Source organism: Pezoporus occidentalis, unplaced genomic scaffold (genome assembly GCF_034315485.1).
Source record: "Pezoporus occidentalis ecotype Australia unplaced genomic scaffold, CSIRO_AGI_Poc_V1 ctg26, whole genome shotgun sequence".
NCBI classification, from domain to species: domain Eukaryota; kingdom Metazoa; phylum Chordata; class Aves; order Psittaciformes; family Psittacidae; genus Pezoporus; species Pezoporus occidentalis.
In genome coordinates, this window is record NW_026914502.1 from 1054668 (window position 1) to 1073372 (window position 18705).

The 18705-nt window shown below is 40.9% G+C and overlaps 1 protein-coding gene across 3 annotated transcripts in view; it reads right to left on the bottom strand.

Moving 5' to 3' along the window:
* Positions 1 to 18705, bottom strand: part of CBLB (Cbl proto-oncogene B) — a 118107-nt gene that overhangs the window by 58848 nt on the left and 40554 nt on the right. For all 3 annotated transcript variants that reach the window (XM_062623896.1, XM_062623895.1, XM_062623894.1), the window contains exon 4: positions 3578 to 3724. In XM_062623896.1, the coding sequence (XP_062479880.1) occupies positions 3578 to 3724 (147 nt within the window). The remainder of the gene's footprint in view (positions 1 to 3577; positions 3725 to 18705) is intronic.

An 18705-nucleotide genomic window follows, 5' to 3' on the forward strand; every position in this document is an offset into this window, starting at 1 on the left:
CGGGACCTTTTGGATTTTATTCCTTGGTGGATTACAACTTGCAGCTTTCGGTAAATGGAAGCGTAGGTGACATTTAGCAAAACTGAAAGCCAAAGAGTTAACATAGAAGCATAACCAGCTATTGACCTCTTTCTTGCTTTTTAAAATGATTTTGGTTTTTTTTTTAGGGTTGTTTTTTTTTTTTTCAAGTTGGAAAAGACAAAATTTCAGAAAGAAATCACAGAATCATAGAATAGTTAGGGTTGGAAAGGACCTTAAGATCATCAAATTCCCATTCCAGTGCCTCACCACCCTCACAGTAAAGAACTTCCTCCTTATACCCAATCTAAACTTTCCCTGTTTAAGTTTTAACCCGTTACCCCTTGTCCTGTCACTACAGTCCCTAATGAAGAGTCCCTCTCCAGCATCCCTACAGCCCCCCTTCAGATACTGGAAGGCTGCTATGAGGTCTCCACGCAGCCTTCTCTTCTCCAGGCTGAACAGCCCCAACTTCCTCAGCCTGTCTTCATACAGGAGGTGCTCCAGTCCCCTGATCATCCTTGTGGCCTCCTCTGGACTTGTTCCAACAGTTCCATGTCCTTTTTATATTGAGGACACCAGAACTGCACAGTTCACGCATCAGAAGCCAAGATCCACCACAACTTACTTTTTATTTATGCTCTAACCTTAGGCAGCCTTACTTAGTGACCTCAGAGGAAGGGCTGCTTTTTGCAAGCAAGTGAGGAGTCCAGGCTTGCCCTGTAAAACAGAGATGCAGACAGGGAACAAACAGTATAGTTCCTCCCTGCACTCCTTCATTGCACTGCACACCTAATCATAGTTAGAGGTTTCAGATAGTCCCAGGGGCCTGTCTTCAGGTGATCAGGTTAGAAACAGATTTTATCTGTTGCTTGCAGTGCCCAAAATCCTCACATAGGCTCTGCTTCCAGGGAAGTGATGCTAGCATATTTGCAAACTAATTTGTCATAGCAGGCCCACTGTAAAAGACATGGCTCACAGGCATACCCGCCATGTATTTCTAAATGGATTAGAAAATAATTGATGTTTAAAAAGCTCCAGGCACTTTGTTTAACAAAGAGATTAAAAATAATGCCAAATAAACCTTTTTCTCATCTGTTTGATACACATGTTGTTACACGCTTTACACTTACTTCAGCACAATTAACTAAACCTGAGATAGCGGCAAGGCTGCCAAGCACAGATCAACTGCTCACTGCTTAGAAGACAGGCAACTAAACCAGCTTCAGTTCATTAGAAAATCACTGGAAACAACTCATCACTGGTTGTTTACCTAGGCTGAAAGTACAGCACTTGACAAGACAACTCAAAAGCCTTCCAGGCTATACAAGATGACCGAGGTTATGCATTTAATGATCTGGATGTCCCAAAATTCCCTCAGTTCCTAGATATTTTTGATGCATGGATGCTTTAACAAAAAGCCAACCCCAAAAAAATACTACCACCTCACAATCCCCCCCCCCCCCCCCCAAAAAAAAATTCCTATCAAAGTATATGGCATGGCAAGAACTCCAGGTACCTGAAAAGGATTAGAAAATAGCACTCCAGAGGATGAGTCAGGAAACAGGAGTCAAGTATGAACAAGAGAATCACAAGGGTAGAGCCCTGCTGTTCAGATGGACTGATGCAGTTGAAAAATTCTTGTTACCAACCTTGTTTTGATAAACACTTATTACTACGCCACAGCATCCTACTATCTGACACCCCAAGCACCTATCCTATTCTGCCATCTCCAAAAAGAAACTGACAGGAGTCAGTTGGAAGGAAATTAGAAGGGAAGCACTGGTATCTCTGACAGAAAGTACACAAATGGAGAAAGACAAAAGGAACAGGATGGTCAATAGGGAAGCTGATGAAACTGGTTGAGATGAAACAACAGAGACAGCAGCTTGCAGAAGAGATCTGTAAATCCCAATGACAGAGATGCAATCTGCAATCAAGACAGCTGGTAAGGGTCCTTCAGGGACAGAGCCCAACAGGAGAAGGGAAGGACCATGAGGACATTTAAATTCTGATTTGCTAAGCAAAGGGGAGAAAGAGCAGAAGAGAAAACAGAAATGCTGAACAAGGATGATCATTAGCCACTCCTTCTAAGATCCCCTTTCTCTTCTTTTGACTGACATGCTTTTTAAAAGCCTCATCTGATAGAGACCCCTATAAGTCACATAGATTAATCCGTCAGATAACTTTATCTGAACTTCTTCAGGTATTTTGGAGAACATCTTCACATTAAATGGGTAACACAAAACGTGGTCAGATTCCTTTCCTCCAACAACAAAAAAAGATTGATAACGCAACTTAATCACACTCTTACCATTATCTACATGGGAAAGAAATTTGTTAGAAGACTGAAGCTACCAGATAACACTATAATGAGATCAGAAAGCTGGAAGCTAGCAGTAGATGTGTTTAGACTAGCAAAAAAAGGAAGCAAAACTATTGCAAATTCACACTGCACCATGTTAATTTGCACAAGCGCCAACCTACTATGCTGGTGTTCTAAACAAAGAACGAAGGATGCGTTTTAAAGAGCTGCTCTTGCTCAGAAAACGTTAACATTGTTAAAGGAATTTTTCTGTGACTTGCTAAGGACTACTTTGTGCAAGACATGAGACTTGATGACCACAATGAGTGCTCCATTACACTGTAAAATATACAAGCGTCTTGCCTCCTTCCCTCTTACATCACTGTTACATTCCATATGAGAAAGTGATGAAGCTATGCGTGGTCTGTTAGCCTGCATCTGTATCATAAAGAGAACTGTTTCTCAGGAACAAAACCCCCCACACCCACCCCTGCCTACCTCTACCTTTTCACTATTGCACTTGCTATGAGGATTTAATCACATTTCTACAGTTAGCAGGCATTTCATGACCCGTTCTTGAAAAATAAGCTTCTCTAAAACCTGCTTTTGATTAAATCTTCTGACATATCTCCAGTTATTCCACCTCCTTCTGTAACAGAACCTGAACAAAAGAAAACGTTAGTCCCTGTGACCATGTTATAGATACTATGGTTGTAGAAAACAAAAAGTGTTGATTATAAGGGATAAAAATCATTATTTCAATTACTTAAAACCTGCTAAACATGGCAGTGGTTAGAAGGTTAATGATGGCATAAGGAAACACACAACTCATGAGACCACTATCAAGTTCCTAATTCAGACTTTAGAGTTATCATTTGTAAAAACATACATGCAAGAAATGTGAAAGGTCATGATTTTTGCCATGGACATTGCGAAAACAAAGTACTCTCTTCACCGTACAATGAAAGCAATAAACTTCATACAGTATTAGTCTGGTTTCTGATTGAGTGTCAGGGCTCTTGACAGAACTGTCCATACATTTACATTCGTCCTTTAAGTAAATCAAAATATTAAAAAGAATTGAGAAAATTGTTAATGAAGACTTCAGCAATTTCAGCCTATTTAAAGACTTGGACAAGAAATTGCCTTTAAAACTTTCACTCATACACTTAGAACCATTATTTGAAAACATGATTCTTTTTCATGTTTATGACTAGAAAGAAATTAGCATTCTTTCAAAATACTAATACTTACTTATCTCCAAAGAATTTTCTCCAGAAATCCGCAGCATCAGCTTTGGTGATACGAAAGTTATCACCCTGGAACTGGCCATTTGGAAAGATAGCCTTGATTTCTGCTAGCATGTGGCTGAAGATGAGGGACAGCTTCGTGAGATTTCTCCTGCAGACGTAACAGGAAGAAACAAATAAGTTACATCAAGTCCTTAAAACTGAATAAATTAAATCAATCTTTCAGTACCTTGTATATTCTGCTTATTTGTGTAATCACCACTGACACTAGAAAAACACTGAGCTTTCAACTGAAAACACAAAGAAATACAAACCACTGATTTATGTCTCCACACACTTCTGAGGACATATTTATCATAAGTCTCCATGCATATAAAGTCATTTGTTCAGCAACAGAACAGACTTCCCAACTGCATATTCCAATATGTTCCTGATCCTTAAGCTTGTGCATTTCTACTTCATTTAATCATTGCAGAAGTAGGCATTTATATTAATCAGACAGCTAACACACGTAAGTAACAAAAACCCCTAGACAAACACCACCATACCAAAACTCTCAAAATGCCATCTCATATGTGACATCAAACCTATTTCATTCCAGGTTTCTAGAAATAAACCCACAGCACAACTGTGTATATACACAGCTAAGATTACTGGTTTCTTCCTATGGCAGTTTGCTTCTTTTTATTCTTTTCAGCTTGCCCTTACTGCAGCTACTTCCCGATTTCTTTCTAAATGCCTTCTCTTTAGTTAAAAGTTGCTTTCAGTTCTCAGTGGCATGTTAGAACCAAAGATCAAGCTTCTTTACTACCAGATCACTTCCATAAGCCTTCCAGATTTGTATCAGTTAAACACTATTTCGTTTGGGCACAGAACTCCCATTTAGTATAGCGCGAAGAACATAGCATCTTTAAATGCAAATAATCCTTTTGTATGGGAAATCTGTGGGAGATTCTGAGGAAAAGAGGGAAAAAGGGTGAAGCAACTTTTATGCAAGTTTCCTTCTGGAGATTTCTTGGATGATCCTTGCATTAAAAAGTAAAGGATATTTTCCCACCTGGTAAGTGGGATAAGAGACCAGCCAGTAAACTGCGCAGTTTCTGATGAAGAATTTGTATTCTTACGTATTTTAATGAGTTAGGAGTGTCCTGTGTCGAAGCCCATTCACCTTTCACCATCTCAGGTACTACTTGCTAGTGCCTCAAATAAGCTATTGAAAAGCATAATAAAATGCTTATCACTTCTGTCATTTTAAACTCCTTATAGACAGTATTTTCTATGCATTTACACTTACTCATAAGTCCCCAGCAGCATGGAAAGATTTAGATAGATTTTGACACGTGCCTACTAAACAGTTTTCAGAATGCTCAAAATCTCAGAAAAACCCCTAGCCACTACTCCTCTGAACACATTTCCCGGGGTCTTCCGAAACGAAAGCTCAACTTAGTACTGAAGCAGCGATCATTTCATCCGAGTTTGTGAGTAACTGAGGAGACTCCTGCGGGAGCTGTGCTGCAGATTTTGCTACCAAGCAACCTGTGATAAAGGTGGTTATTTTGAACACATAACTTAAAACCACCAACCGACCCCCTGCTGAATACGCTCCCTCCCCTCCAGTTTCAGAATGGTTGAAAGGATAATTCTTTTGGAGCCCTTTAATTCCTCCAGCATAATCAGATGTCTGTAATTATGATGCCCAACTGTTCCTTGTTTTCTGGATTTGTTCCTTGCTATCCCCCTTCCTATTTCCTTTGTACTTGAATTACACGCACGTGTTATTATTTTACTCCTCAGAAACTCAACCCTGATGCAGACAGCAAGCAACAGCTATTTTAATGTTGCTTTCTCAGCCTGCCCTAGACCCACGATTGAGCAAGAAGCCTTCTGTACTCAGGACAGATGGGAACATGACGCAGTGCAAGTTCGAACGAGCTCTCCCTTGCCTGGTACACTGTGTATCTGGCTACATTAGAAATGTACTGGGCTGCAGGGGATCTTTTCAGGGGCAAATACACCTAGTGAGCTCGGTGGATTCATGAGGCTTGAGCCCTGTCATGAACTAAAGGATGAAATCATGTATAGGTGCTATCTGGGGCACTTCCTTGCCTGGAGGGGAGCACAGGTATGTCTGCATGCACATGTCCATGAACACACCTTGCCTGTTAGGCATACTGCATAGTAAGTACGTGACCAGAGCCAAAAACTGTCAGGAACCAGTCTGCAAATGCAGTTACAGACATGCATCCAAGTGGCTGTATCTAAATCACAAAGCCTGTTCCTTCCCTCTTTGAACAGCACCATCAAACTCAGTTCATCAATATACTTTTGTTGTACGAGTTGGTTAAAATAAAGTAAAAAGTCAAGTTACTTTTGTTTGTATTTGTATAAATAAGAAAAAAAAAGTTTTAATAGCAAACTAATATCTGACTGCAAAGCCAAAGCCTGAAAACAAAGAGAAGCTTATCTGTGCCCAAACATACATCACAGCACGTATGCACAGCAGAAAATAGCAAATTCGTCATCCTTTATATGGTGAGTTTCCTCCTGAGCTTTGACAATTGCTGTACCAGGTGATTGAGTCATGTTTTCCTCTGGTATCAAATCATCATGGTAATCATGTATTAACTTTTCACTCGTGTATTTTTTCTTTAGAATTGAAAAGCACAGGTCGCACCATTTCTCCTTACATATGCTTTTGTGATGCCAGATCTCAGTAACTTCTTGAGACAGACATAAAAAGCTCAATGATTTCGGAAATGGTTTTAGAGAACCATGCAAGAGGCAGAGATGATACCATCAGGGTGGGCCAGTGATTCTCCCTACTTGGCCATTTCACTCTTCTGACAACACCTATCCATTTTAACACATGTACTTTTGCTATCTTAAAAAGGGCTTTCCCAAGGCATCGCTAGCAGCACATACTCCACGTTATCCACCTGGTAGTCTGTGCAGCTCCATTTTCTAAGTTAGGATAACTCCATTTTCTAAGTTAGGATAACCCCATTTTCTAAGTTTTTGTACTCACGGTATGAAAGCCAATTTTACTTTTTGGAAAGCAATATGGTCCAGCAAACTGGATACGGAATCAGGCAATATCCCTTCCTTTCTGCCACTGGCCTGACTGATGAGGTGGGAAGAACACCTGTGTCCTGCATTTACTGCTTGAGTATGCAGATGAATGGAGTAAAATACTCAGAGAGCTCCAAACTTGGACAGCTCCAAACAGATATGCTTGGCAGAATCAGCATGTACATAAGTATTTAAAGCAAAGCATACATCTGTGCGCTGATCCTTCATAATACTGGATTTCACAGGCAATAACCAAGACAAAGTCAGTTTAGCAATATGTACTTGTAACCCATGCAGCAACTTGAAAATCATAAACCTGCTTCCATTCCACATGCGTATATAATTTCTACTTTCATGCTTCTATATTACTATCTCCCATGCAAAACCATTCTTTTTGGTTTACAACTATGTGTATTTCTAGAAGAAAACCAAAACCGTGTAGAATGGAAGTTGGACTGTATATCTTTACAGTTATGTCATTCCAGAAATTAGGTTACTGCTGGGTTTCCTCCTTCACTGCATCAAGTAAGCATTTAATCTATCTGCATCCACGCAGATATACTTTGTCAAACAACAACCTGCTGCAATGCACACTTCAGCTTTCCAAGCTCATTACATATAACTTAATCCCCTGGCACAAAAGCCTTTAGAGCTAAAGTAAAATCCATTTGGTAATTAAGAATATATCTCCAGACAGATCTGAACAAAAGTATACTGAACTATTACTAAATAGCAGACAATTCTTCCAATTATTCTTATTTCTCATAGTATCACAGAACAGTCAGGGTTGGAAAGGACCTTAAGATCATCCAGTTCCAACTGCCCTGCCATGGGCAGGGACACCTCACACTAAACCATCTCACCCAAGGCCTTGTCCAACCTGGCCTTGAACACTGCCAGGGATGGAGCATTCACAACCTCCCTGGGCAACCCATTCCAGTGCCTCACCACCCTCACAGGAAAGAATTTCCTCCTTATATAGAATCTAAACTTCCCCTGTTTAAGTTTGAGCCCGTTACCCCTTGTCCTGTCACTACAGTAAATTAATTGTACAAAGACAGCTGTTTAGCTGGCAAAACTGCAGACGTAACTGCTTAGGAACCAAGACAAAAGGAAGTGTGAAACGCCTTCATAAGGTGAATTGTTTGACTTCTAAAAATCCATCCCCCCAAATATTAAAGTTTCAAAATCCAAAGCATACGTACAGAGCTCATTTCACATAATTAGTTATATTCAAAACAGATTGCTGATCCATATGCTTGAGTTGCAGTAAAACACAGGGATCCTACATGTTACTAATTTGAAGGGACAGAATAAAGCCTTGTGATTTAGGTACAAAAGAGGGACGTGGACACTCATGGTCCAAGCTCTTCCACTCTGCTCTCCGAGTTGACTCTTGACAATTCAGTATAGCCCTGAATCATTTATCCCCCTTCCTCTTCTAGGACTTCCCCTTCTGCAGACAGTAAACAGACAAAATAAATAAAAGAACAAAAAAAAAGGACAATAAAAACCTCCCAACACTGCTGGTTTAGGAAAGCACAGGTGTAGGACACAGTCACACAGTCTGAACAATGGAGCTCTACTTAATACTTCAGAGGAAGGAAAGGAAACCAAAGGTTCCCGTCAACATGCCTGCGGGGGAAAGAAACCTGTCTCCCATCACATCTGGCCATCAGCTCAACTCTGGATCTGTGCAATTATTATTTTCAAAAGCTATATAAGGACAGTGTATTGTCCATGGTCCAAAGTGTACGGGCCTGTTGTTTGAATGAAATATTCCTGGGACTAAGAATAGCTGTGAGCTTTATTTCCTACTTGTGCCGCTGACTCATAGAAGGAACACAGAGAAGTAACTTAATTTTGCTGTGCTTTAGCATTCCTTATGTGTAAGACCAGGGGAAAAAAAAAAAGACTGCCTTAAATATGGTGAGGTTCAGCCAATAATTACATTCATCATATGCTAAACATGAAAAGCAAGTGTAAAGTCTTAAGAAACCAGCTGTTTCTACTACTGCTTGCCCTTGGATCCTAGAAGAACTCAGCTTGTATCGTGAGCAGGAAAGCAATACCCTTCCTTGAATGTGTCTCCATCAGCTTTGCTTGACAGACAGGAGCATTGTGCAAGTCAATCTGTCTCCTCACTACTCTCTACTATCTTTCATTCATGAAATGGCATGTCACTGTGCCTACCAACACCTCTTAAGTTCTATCCAAGGATTATATTAGGGGGTTCATAAACAAATACTCCATACAGAAGAATTATGACTAGCTCTTGTCATCTGGGCTTTACAGCCCACAGAGAAATTCACTACTTCTGGTTCTGTCCCAAGGATAGTTAATTCAGCACGGATGAATGCCTTGAGGTACTCCTAAAGCAATTCAACCTCTTTTCTCACTCGTACTCAGGTATACGAGTTAATACATCCATGAAATGAAAAGACATATGGTGTAAACAGGAGTTGAAGTAACAAAGGAAATACAGTCTGGGTAAGTACAACGTGAGTTGTCAGAAATGAAGACAGGCGTGTTGTCCAGCTGAAAACTGAATGCTTCTCCCCACAGTTATAATGTCCAATTATGGAAAAGGACAGAGGTAACAAAAAAATCCAAACCGCTACAGAATGCTACTCACAGGAAGGAATTTGGATCAAACCAATGTTAATACTTACTAGGACACTGTAAGCAAACAAAAAGCTAACAGTTACTGATTTTACTATCAAGCTTTTGATTGAGCTACTATATTATCCTTACAAAACCCATGATCCAACATACTTAATCCTATAGAGAGAGGATGTTTTAAAAAGGAGCTGGGCAGTGGCTTTTTAGTTTTATTTACTACTTTTTAACAGGCAGTTGGTTTTGAACTATGGTTCTACTCATGTTATTTAAGCACTGTTCTGCTTCCTCCATCCACCTGTAGATGTCTTTGCCAAGATCTAATGTTATTAACTGAACACTGACTTAGGTGTAAAGCCAAATATCTGCATCTATAAACAAAACTGAAGTTATCACAGAAATCCCCAGGAACCAGGGTAAATCCCACTTTTGAAAAGTTGAATTAAGTCACTGAATACCTGAAGAAAGCCTTAAGGAAGATGCAATTAGCATGCTTTCACCATCTTCCAAAGCTTTCTTCAAGTAGAAGGAATATTCAGAAGAACTCTGAGCCAAAATAAGCAGCCTGTTAAAGGCAAAGGTGTGGGCAGTGTAGTGTTTTAGTACCTGATTAGGACAGTAAATATCTTGAATTTCACTGCAAAGTGAGGTCACTACTATAATTCATACTACCCATGTGCTAGAAGTATAACTGATAGCATCAGCAGGTGTTAGCCTTTCCCCACATAATCATCACCCTCGTAATCCTTGTGAGGATTATGTGGTTTGGAGATTATCCATGCCATGGTTAAAGCACATCCATGTCAGCCCAAGCAAAGCTGCATGCAAAAAGGGGCCCTGCGGAGCAGCGTATGGGGAGCAACTCGAGTGACTCCAGAAGGGATACAAGGCTGAGTCTGGAACAAATCCTGCCATGGCCAACAGCAGCAGCCCAAAGACCAAGGATGGCAGGAGGAGGTACTGATGTGACAAACAGCTTTATCTGCTTGACAGCAATCTAGCATGAACTGAGGAAAGCTCTGTGCTGTGCGTCATCTAGTTTGCTGTCACACAGCACCAGGGAACTCAGTGGTTCTGAGGTGTTAACATCGACAGAGCACACGTGCCATACAGCACCCTGAGTAAAGCTCTTGGTATCCAAGTCTGGCCGTTATTTGAATAGCAGACAATTGATCACGTTTCACCTTTCTGGGTTGCGGAGTGCTGTTTTCTTACACGGAAATAGCACAGAACATATACTGCAGGCTTGCTGTTTCGGAATTTTTCATTCAGACTACCCCCTCTCCTCAAAACATGCTGTTAGTATGGTTTCTAAGTGAAATAACTTTAGACATGACTCAATAGAAATGACCACCCTTAGCGACAGGCAACAGAAAGTACTTGCATTTAAAGTCAAAACCGCCTGAATCCTGCAACAGAACAGTTTCTCATACAGGCAAACCTTTCCGATTGTTAAACAGTTCATCTAAATCTTGTCGGGCATCCTGCTCTCATCCAATGCCTGTGGAAAAGAACCCGCAACACAACCTAGCCATTCCTGAAAGCAGGACCGACATCAAGAAGTTCTCACAAACTGATAACGCAGATATAGCATTCTTGAGCACCAAAAAGCAGGTTTCGGTATTTAACAGGAAATGGCCTTTGGGTTGCCTGTGCCTCTCAGTACTCACTTGAAAACTCAAAAAGGCTAAAGATTCTCAGCTCCTACTGTTGACCAAGCTACATATGAAACATCCGCAGGCAACAACTCGGCCCGAGTCGGCTTGCAGCTGTGGGGACAACTCTAAGGCAGTGAGCCTTCAAAACCAAAGAGGATAGGATAAGGAAATTCTTCTCCATTTCTTTCAGCAAACTAGGTAAGGAAGAAAAGCCGTCTGATTTAAGGGCAGAGAAGACAGAGGCTAGAAAAGGGAGACAGAAAGAAATAGATGGCAACATCAAGCTCGGTGAAGTTTCAATTTAAAGGTATAATAACGCATAGCAGCATAGGAAAGCCCATGAGAAAATGTCATCACTTTTGGAAAAGAATCTGAACAGCATGGGAAAAGTCAAAGACAAAAACAAAACTGTAAGGAGATGTGTTAAACATCAGGAACAAAAGTACGTATTTTAAGGTTGCTTCCTTAGCGAGCATCTACCCGGGCAACAGTTCCATGGAACAAGAACATTTCATACTGGATTTAGAGACTATCACAATGCAAGGGACCAGAGTCGTACACAAAAACCTTATTTCTGGCAATTCTTTTGAGATCTTACCTCTTCAATTTTAAAATGCTGTAATTTAATTGGGGGGGGGGAGCTGCAATTTTTGCCCTGGAATTCAGCATTTTCTGCAGTCCTCAGATTTTGGTTTTTGAGCCTCTTGTACATCACTGCTTCTATGCATTTGTTCTGTGGCAGTGGTAGGAGTCTCTCATCAAAAGCAGAGTTCCTTGTTCTACATACACTAGCCCTTTCAATCCCATGTATTTTGCTGTTAAAAGTGTCATCATTAAATGAGCCGTGGAACCTATATTCACAGATATATTTTTTCACAGACCTTCAAATACGTGAAAGTAAGAATTCTTACCCTAAGCACTGAAATAAGACACCATGTAGACAGCTACTTGCATTACAGCCTTCTACGAACTGTCATTAAAGCATTCAAAGGGTTGCTTTTCACATGGTCAAAAACACACGATATTTACCGAAATGAAAGTCCAAATGAGAGCTGAACAACCCACCAAAATGAAATAATCAGCCTTCAAACCCCATCTCCAGTAATTCCTAGAGCTAAAGTTATTAAATTCCTATCAAACGTGTAATAAAATCTCTCACTTCCTCAGATGCACTTTAATCAAAACCACCTGAAAATGATTTAAACATTACTTAGTGCTGAGATGCAGCTTGTTTGCAATATTCAGTTAAAAAACTGTGTTGCATAGCTAAGCAGTGTCACACAAATGCATATGGCACAGAAATATACCCAATAAGATATATGAAGTACTGAAACTGTATGTGGTTCTGGGTCTTAGGAGAATCACTGTGTTTATTTACTGAACAGAAAATGACTTTCATTCAAAGAAGAAAGTTACCAAAAAGCACTAAACAATACAAATGTACTCTCTTCACTTTCATACATACCCGGAAGCAATTAGTCTCCTGTTACTATCAGAAGCACCTCCAAACCCCTTAGAACCAGATACGTCGCTGCCAGGTTGGGTTAGGAACTTTATCCATGCAGAATAGCAAGGAAAGTAAAATCAAATACTTGGTTTTTAATTGTTACATGAAATAGTTTCATGCTGCTACACCTACTTACAGCCCATGAGGATCAGGCCAGCAGACATCTGAACAGGACAGCTGGGAACAATCTGGCACCAACTGTGAGTACAGCACAGACCTGGGAAAAGTCTTAGAGATTTCCTCTTTATAACAAGGTGTGTGATTTCATGCTAACTAGAAAAAATAACCTGGCTGAAATATTCTCATCAATGATTTGGATTGAGTAAAAGCTGGCACTAAAAATGCAGGGATACAGCTAGACAGACAGATGTATTTGTCATAAAAACGGAGGCAGAATCTTTACCTTCAGGAAGCACTGATGTCAAATTTCAGAGCAGAAGCTGTCTGTACAAACCAAACTAAAGCATTCTGCTTTCTTCACCCCTCACCTCCCAAGGGGAGCAAAGGAAGGGAACAAAATGAGCAAGATTGAAAAGTTCTCCATGGAAACTATTTTTCAGTCTAAAGTACAGTGATCAATGAAGAAATGTGTACTCTGACCTGCTTACCAGATCCCTCCCCTTTCAACATTGATAAGCTTATCCTATTTCTTTGACTACATTTATGGATATGGGTCATCTCCCACTGCTTTCAACCAGTGATGCCATTTTCATACGTGGACACTTCAATATGGGAGACGATCAAGCATTTTAAAGAAAGCTATGCAGCCATGGCTTAAGAAGTATGGTCTGGCATGAATAAGTAATTGGTCTTAGAAAAAACGGAAGCAAACAGTAAGCATTAAGAGTTTGTGCTCTAAATGGAGGGAAGTACCAGATGAGTGATACAGGGATCTGCTCTTCAGCACATCCAAGGGAGAACAGCAAGGTGACAAAGTTGGCTGATCACATAAAGCTTCTCAAAGGCGATGAGGCTGACATATAACTGCAAATAGCTGCAGTGACTGGACAACAGAAACGGCAGATGAAGTTCAACAGACCTGCTCAATGTACCTGTTCAAAAGTAGGCAGATGAAGGCAAAACGATGCGTGTACTGAAGGCAGGCTCTGAGCTGACCACTGCCCCCGAGAAGCAGGATTTTGGATTGTGATAGGTAACTCCATGACAGTATCAGCTCAGGGCTCACCAGCAATAAACACACAAACCAAATAGCATGAAGTATTACCAAAGGAATAAAGAGCAAAGCAGAAAACGTAATTATGGTGCCATTCAGAATCACAGTCACCTCTTATCAAACCAGACATGTAAGAAGAGATACGCAAGATCCAGATATGAGATACATTAACAGACAAAGATTAATGAAGATAAGAAACGGCTTCAAACTGGGGAGGCACTAAGTATGCTGGCACTCTTGACCTTGGATGACCCACAGAAGAAATCTGGACTGCAAACTGAGTGGCATAAGGAGGATGGATAGGGACTGACAGTAACTAGACCATTTAATGAAGCTGACAGGACGCAAGCTCAAAAACTCCCTGATCCACAGAAGTTGATGCCTAAGGATACTGTGGAGGCAGGTTTAAATAGGCTTTGAAGGGAGACTAGAAAAACACCAGGAAGAGCGGCTTCACTGAAGGCTGCTAAAGTAACAAAGCACAACAGGCTCAGGAAACCCCCCCGCTAAAAACGGCTGAAGACAGAGGACACGGGGAACGGACTATATTAATCATATTTGCCCCATTTAGTCTTTCTTAGGTATGTGCTTACAGTCACCATGGAAAACAAGAACAGCCATACTGATTCAGAGTAAGGGTCTGTCTTAAGGACTTAAGACACAGTACACAGGAACTTATGGTACCCTGTGTTCTTATGTTTACTTACTTCAGTCTTCAGACAATTTGACTGAACAACACTTAATACCTTCTAACTTAAAAACTTATTTTGGTGAATGAAGGCATCCCACAACATGACAATCATTCTTTTTCAGCCTGGGACTGAAAAGTGGAAGTTGCCCAAACACAGACTGTATCATGAGTGTGGCTGTGTGTTCCACCAGGAGGGTGGCCTGCCAAAGCCTGGCAGTAGGAAAGTGCAGGCTATGATGCCACACTGTGCTAGGCAAAGATCAAGAGAATTATTAGGGTCATGCAAAAGCAGAGTACTACGCTGTGCTTTAAAATGACAGATGCAAGGAGAACCTAGAAGGATACCTAACACTACCCCTCCAGTGTCGGCAAGAGAGCCGACAGTGAAGTCAAATCACAGATGTCTTCCAAGATAATTAACTTTAATAATGAGAGCCAAGTCAGATAGTGCTCCTAAAATTAGATCAAGAGGCTCATAGAGGGCAGGAGTCCAAAGAGGATGAGGAAAGGTTACTACACCACAGCTGGAGTGGAAACATCAAAATTCTGAGAAGCAACATGAAAATCTGTACATTTGACTCACTGCTAGATCTCTTCACATGCAAGCTATTAAAACAATACACATGAACACAATCACAACTGGAAATGACATAGACCACAGTTCCTTCCAGGAAAATCCTTTTTAAGGCATGAAGGTTCTAAGAGTCACACCCAACTCTTACTCCCCTGGAACTAAACACTTGTGCAGTTTTGCCTAGCAATGCAGTTTACATTGCTACTTGCAAAAGTAAACACCTTCTGTGATTATGGATTCCTGGAATGATCAACCAGCCTCTGAAAGAAAAGAACATACTTTGAAACAGGAACGTGACACTAAAACAAGTACTATTCTTCTCTAGAACACAGAAGCATTCCAGTTCCTGCTACCAAAGCAAGTAAGAGCAGAGAAAATGACAAGATACAGAATTAACACCGTAAGTTGAAACAAGCAAGCAAACAAAAATCTCTGCATACTAAGAAATCCAGCTGCAAGTTTCTAATCACTTTTTTCATCAACCATCTTATAACTCCATTACGTATTCTGGCATGCTCTCACCACCTGAAAATACTTCTATTAAGATGATACAAAATTCTATATACTATCTTTAGTTTGCAGACCCAACATTTCAATTTCTCTAATTACCTGAATGCTGTAGCTAAATTCGAAAAAAGCTTCTATTCTGAAAAATCAGCAGGCTAAAATATTCACGGCCAAACACGTATTCCCAATTCCGGTTTTCAGATGGTCATCTTGGGGTAGGAAAGGAGCATTCATTCTCAAAGAGTACCATGTATTTAATGGCCCTTTTATACTATGAGAAATAGGAAGACTGTTTAGACCTGAAGTGAGGGGAAACAGAACCAAGGAAAATAAGACTTCCTTCCTTCCACCTCTGGGAACCTCATGGTAGCACCTGCTACCATGGCAGACGGTGCTGAGGTTTGGCACGCTCCAAAATACCCATGACCAAAAGCTCCACCTGGTGTGGCGTACTTGGTGTTGGAAACCCACTTCCACTCATACTATCAGTTTTCACCTTGTATGAATGACTTCTGACATGAACTGCTGACATAGATACTATCGCTGTTGTTAAGTCATACATAGGTTACTATAACAAATACTTGTGATCAATAGCTAGCATTTGTGGTTCTAGTCAAACAAATTACAAAGCCTTTATCTGCTAAGAGGACTGAAAGAAGTCGTTACCAAAATAAGAACTATTACAGCAGCCTGTAACAGTTCTATCCTGAAGAAGCTTGTGCAGCCAACTTTAACAACATCTCAATCTCCATCAGCAAAAAGACAGCCTTCTGGGGAGTTCTCGTGCCCCAGCTCCCTGCACAGCCTGCCCTGCCCCTGGCCAGCTTCCCAGGAATAAGCAAGGCCTTGTACACCGGTTTCTACCAGCAGTCCCATAGTCCTCATTCACTCCTCCTATTCCCTAATGGCTGAAAGGGAATTTTTCATCTGGCTCCCAGAGAGAAGGGAGGAAAGAGAGTGGCAGACAGACAGGAAAGGGGGAACAGAGGAAGCAAAGGCCAAAGAGTTTTCTCCTGGGGCTTCTTGCTTTCCACCCACCAAACCACATTCCTCAGCTCCACAAGGGAGAGCCCCTTCTTTAGCATGGAAGATAAAACACTATCCAGCATAGAGCGTTCTCTTCCATGGAAAAGAGTGAAGCAAACCATGAAACATCCAGTGTGTCGCACTGAGGTGCTCTCATTCCAGCCTAAATCCCACCAGATCACAGTAAACATTTGGGAAGGGAGAGAACCGTACTTCGTGTTAATACCCTGAAGATATAAAATTCCTGAGGACTTCTCCAAAAAGCCTGAGGATTAAAGGCCTGGCTGGTACGTCACAGTGACTCACTGCTTAACTCCAGCGTATTAAAAGATTAACCAGCCAGAAGAAACTTTTCTTTTGCCATGAGCTATGTTAGTTGAAAGGTAAAGAGATCTAGAGAAAGTATCGTAAGGAAAATGGCAAAAGGAATTGAGAGAGACATTAATAGTGTTTAAAAGGTAGGGAGTAAAGAAGGATACTATAAAAAACCCCCTGAAAGCTGAAAAATGAGAGAAGGATAAAAAGGTAGAAAAGTGGAAAATATACGCTCCTGGTTCTTCCTTTAGAACTTTACAGTTCACATTTTCCTCCAAGTTTAGTCACCTTAATTGCACATATGATTCACAACCGACTCACTCGCTCGTACCAGAAGATACATGACTAACAAAGCAAAGCCAGTTCTGAATTCAATAGCTAAGACAGACCTCTGTATTCTTGACAGATTTATTTCAGTCAAAGCGTATGGGTATGTGAAGAGTAACTCTTGATTTGATTTTTCCATTTCTTGCCCCTTCTACAGTGTGGCTGCAAGTAGTCTGCTAATAACAGCACCAATGCACTACACTGAGCAGTTTGTCGATATCTCACACTAGCTGTAAACCCCCTTGGAGAATATGAAAGGTACTTACTCCCAAAAGCAACCTCTTAGTATAGGTTAGGAATAATGTAACTAATTTTGAATTAAGACTGTGCTAAGCAGCAGTTTCAATCTGTATTTAATGGAATAATCACAGCCTGGAAATCAGAAACTGCTTTCTACGTATTTAATTTTGAACAGCCTACTCCAGCTTCACTGACATGTTTTTTATAGCACATTTAACCAAAACATAGCTCCTTTTGGAAGAAGAAACAACCCTACTTAAGTCATAGCTAATCTAAACTGTCAGCTCACTTAACAGTAGGTTTGAATGGAGATGAAGCGGTAGGAATGTGTTCAAGGGAGGGATAACCTTTCCTGCGGAAGAAAGTTGAGTCCCCAACAACAAAGTTTAACCAGTCAGAACAGCGAACATTAACACTGCAGAGGGTCTCCCTAGAGTACACCAGTGACCTCTGAGCCAGGGATGGAGGGACACAGCCATACCGCTGCAGGCTGGGGACTGGAGTACAGCACATGAGGTTCTAGCTTTCCACACTTGCACCACCAAGTGTGAAACACCAATTCCAACCCTGTGCAGCTGCAGTAAGTGCACAGGTGCAGCCTCCCTGTGACTCAGGGCCAACATGTTTAATGCCATGACCGCATACCACCACCTCTTTGTCATGCAGCCCACAGCCAACCCTCCACAATGGGTATTTAAATACTTACAATGGTTATTTTTATCATCAAGGCTCTGTGGGGGGAGCTGAACGGGGAGATCCTGGAAGCACTCAATAAAAACATCCATCCCATTTGCACACGGGGAACTTAAGCCCGCTTTCAAGCTGCACTGAAGTAATTTCACAGTCAATTCATACAGCTCAATGGATTCTGCTGTAAACAAGCGCTGGCTGAAAACGAAGTTCGCCCCACTGTAAATCTGGTGCTGTATTCAGATGGCCTAAATTCTACCTAGCTTGCTATTAGTGAGCAAAATGCTGATTTTTGAAAACTCACAAAGCAAGGTTCACCGAGGACATGGGACTAAAAAAGCAGCACAAAATCCCTTCTAATATAAAATTATGCCTTTGCCCAGGTATTAGGGATGTCTTAACAAGAATTCTCTTGCTTTAAAACCATAGACATTCATGCTTGCTTTCAGAGCACGTTTTCTAGTAGCAGTCTACTTACACACTTCTGATGAGTTACTGCGTCACAGTAAACCTACAGAACTGCGAGTACTTCCACTAGGGATTAAAAAACAAACAAAACTTCCTCTGTTAAAACAAAAAGACTTTAATGACTTTTGCCCCAAAACTGAAGATTTGCAAAAGTTTCCGGACAAATATTTGTGAGGAAATCACTGAAAAGGGGCCTTTACAAAAGTTTATGGAATGTGACTTATAGTTGACACCATATACTCCATCTCTCTCTCCACATTAACCCAA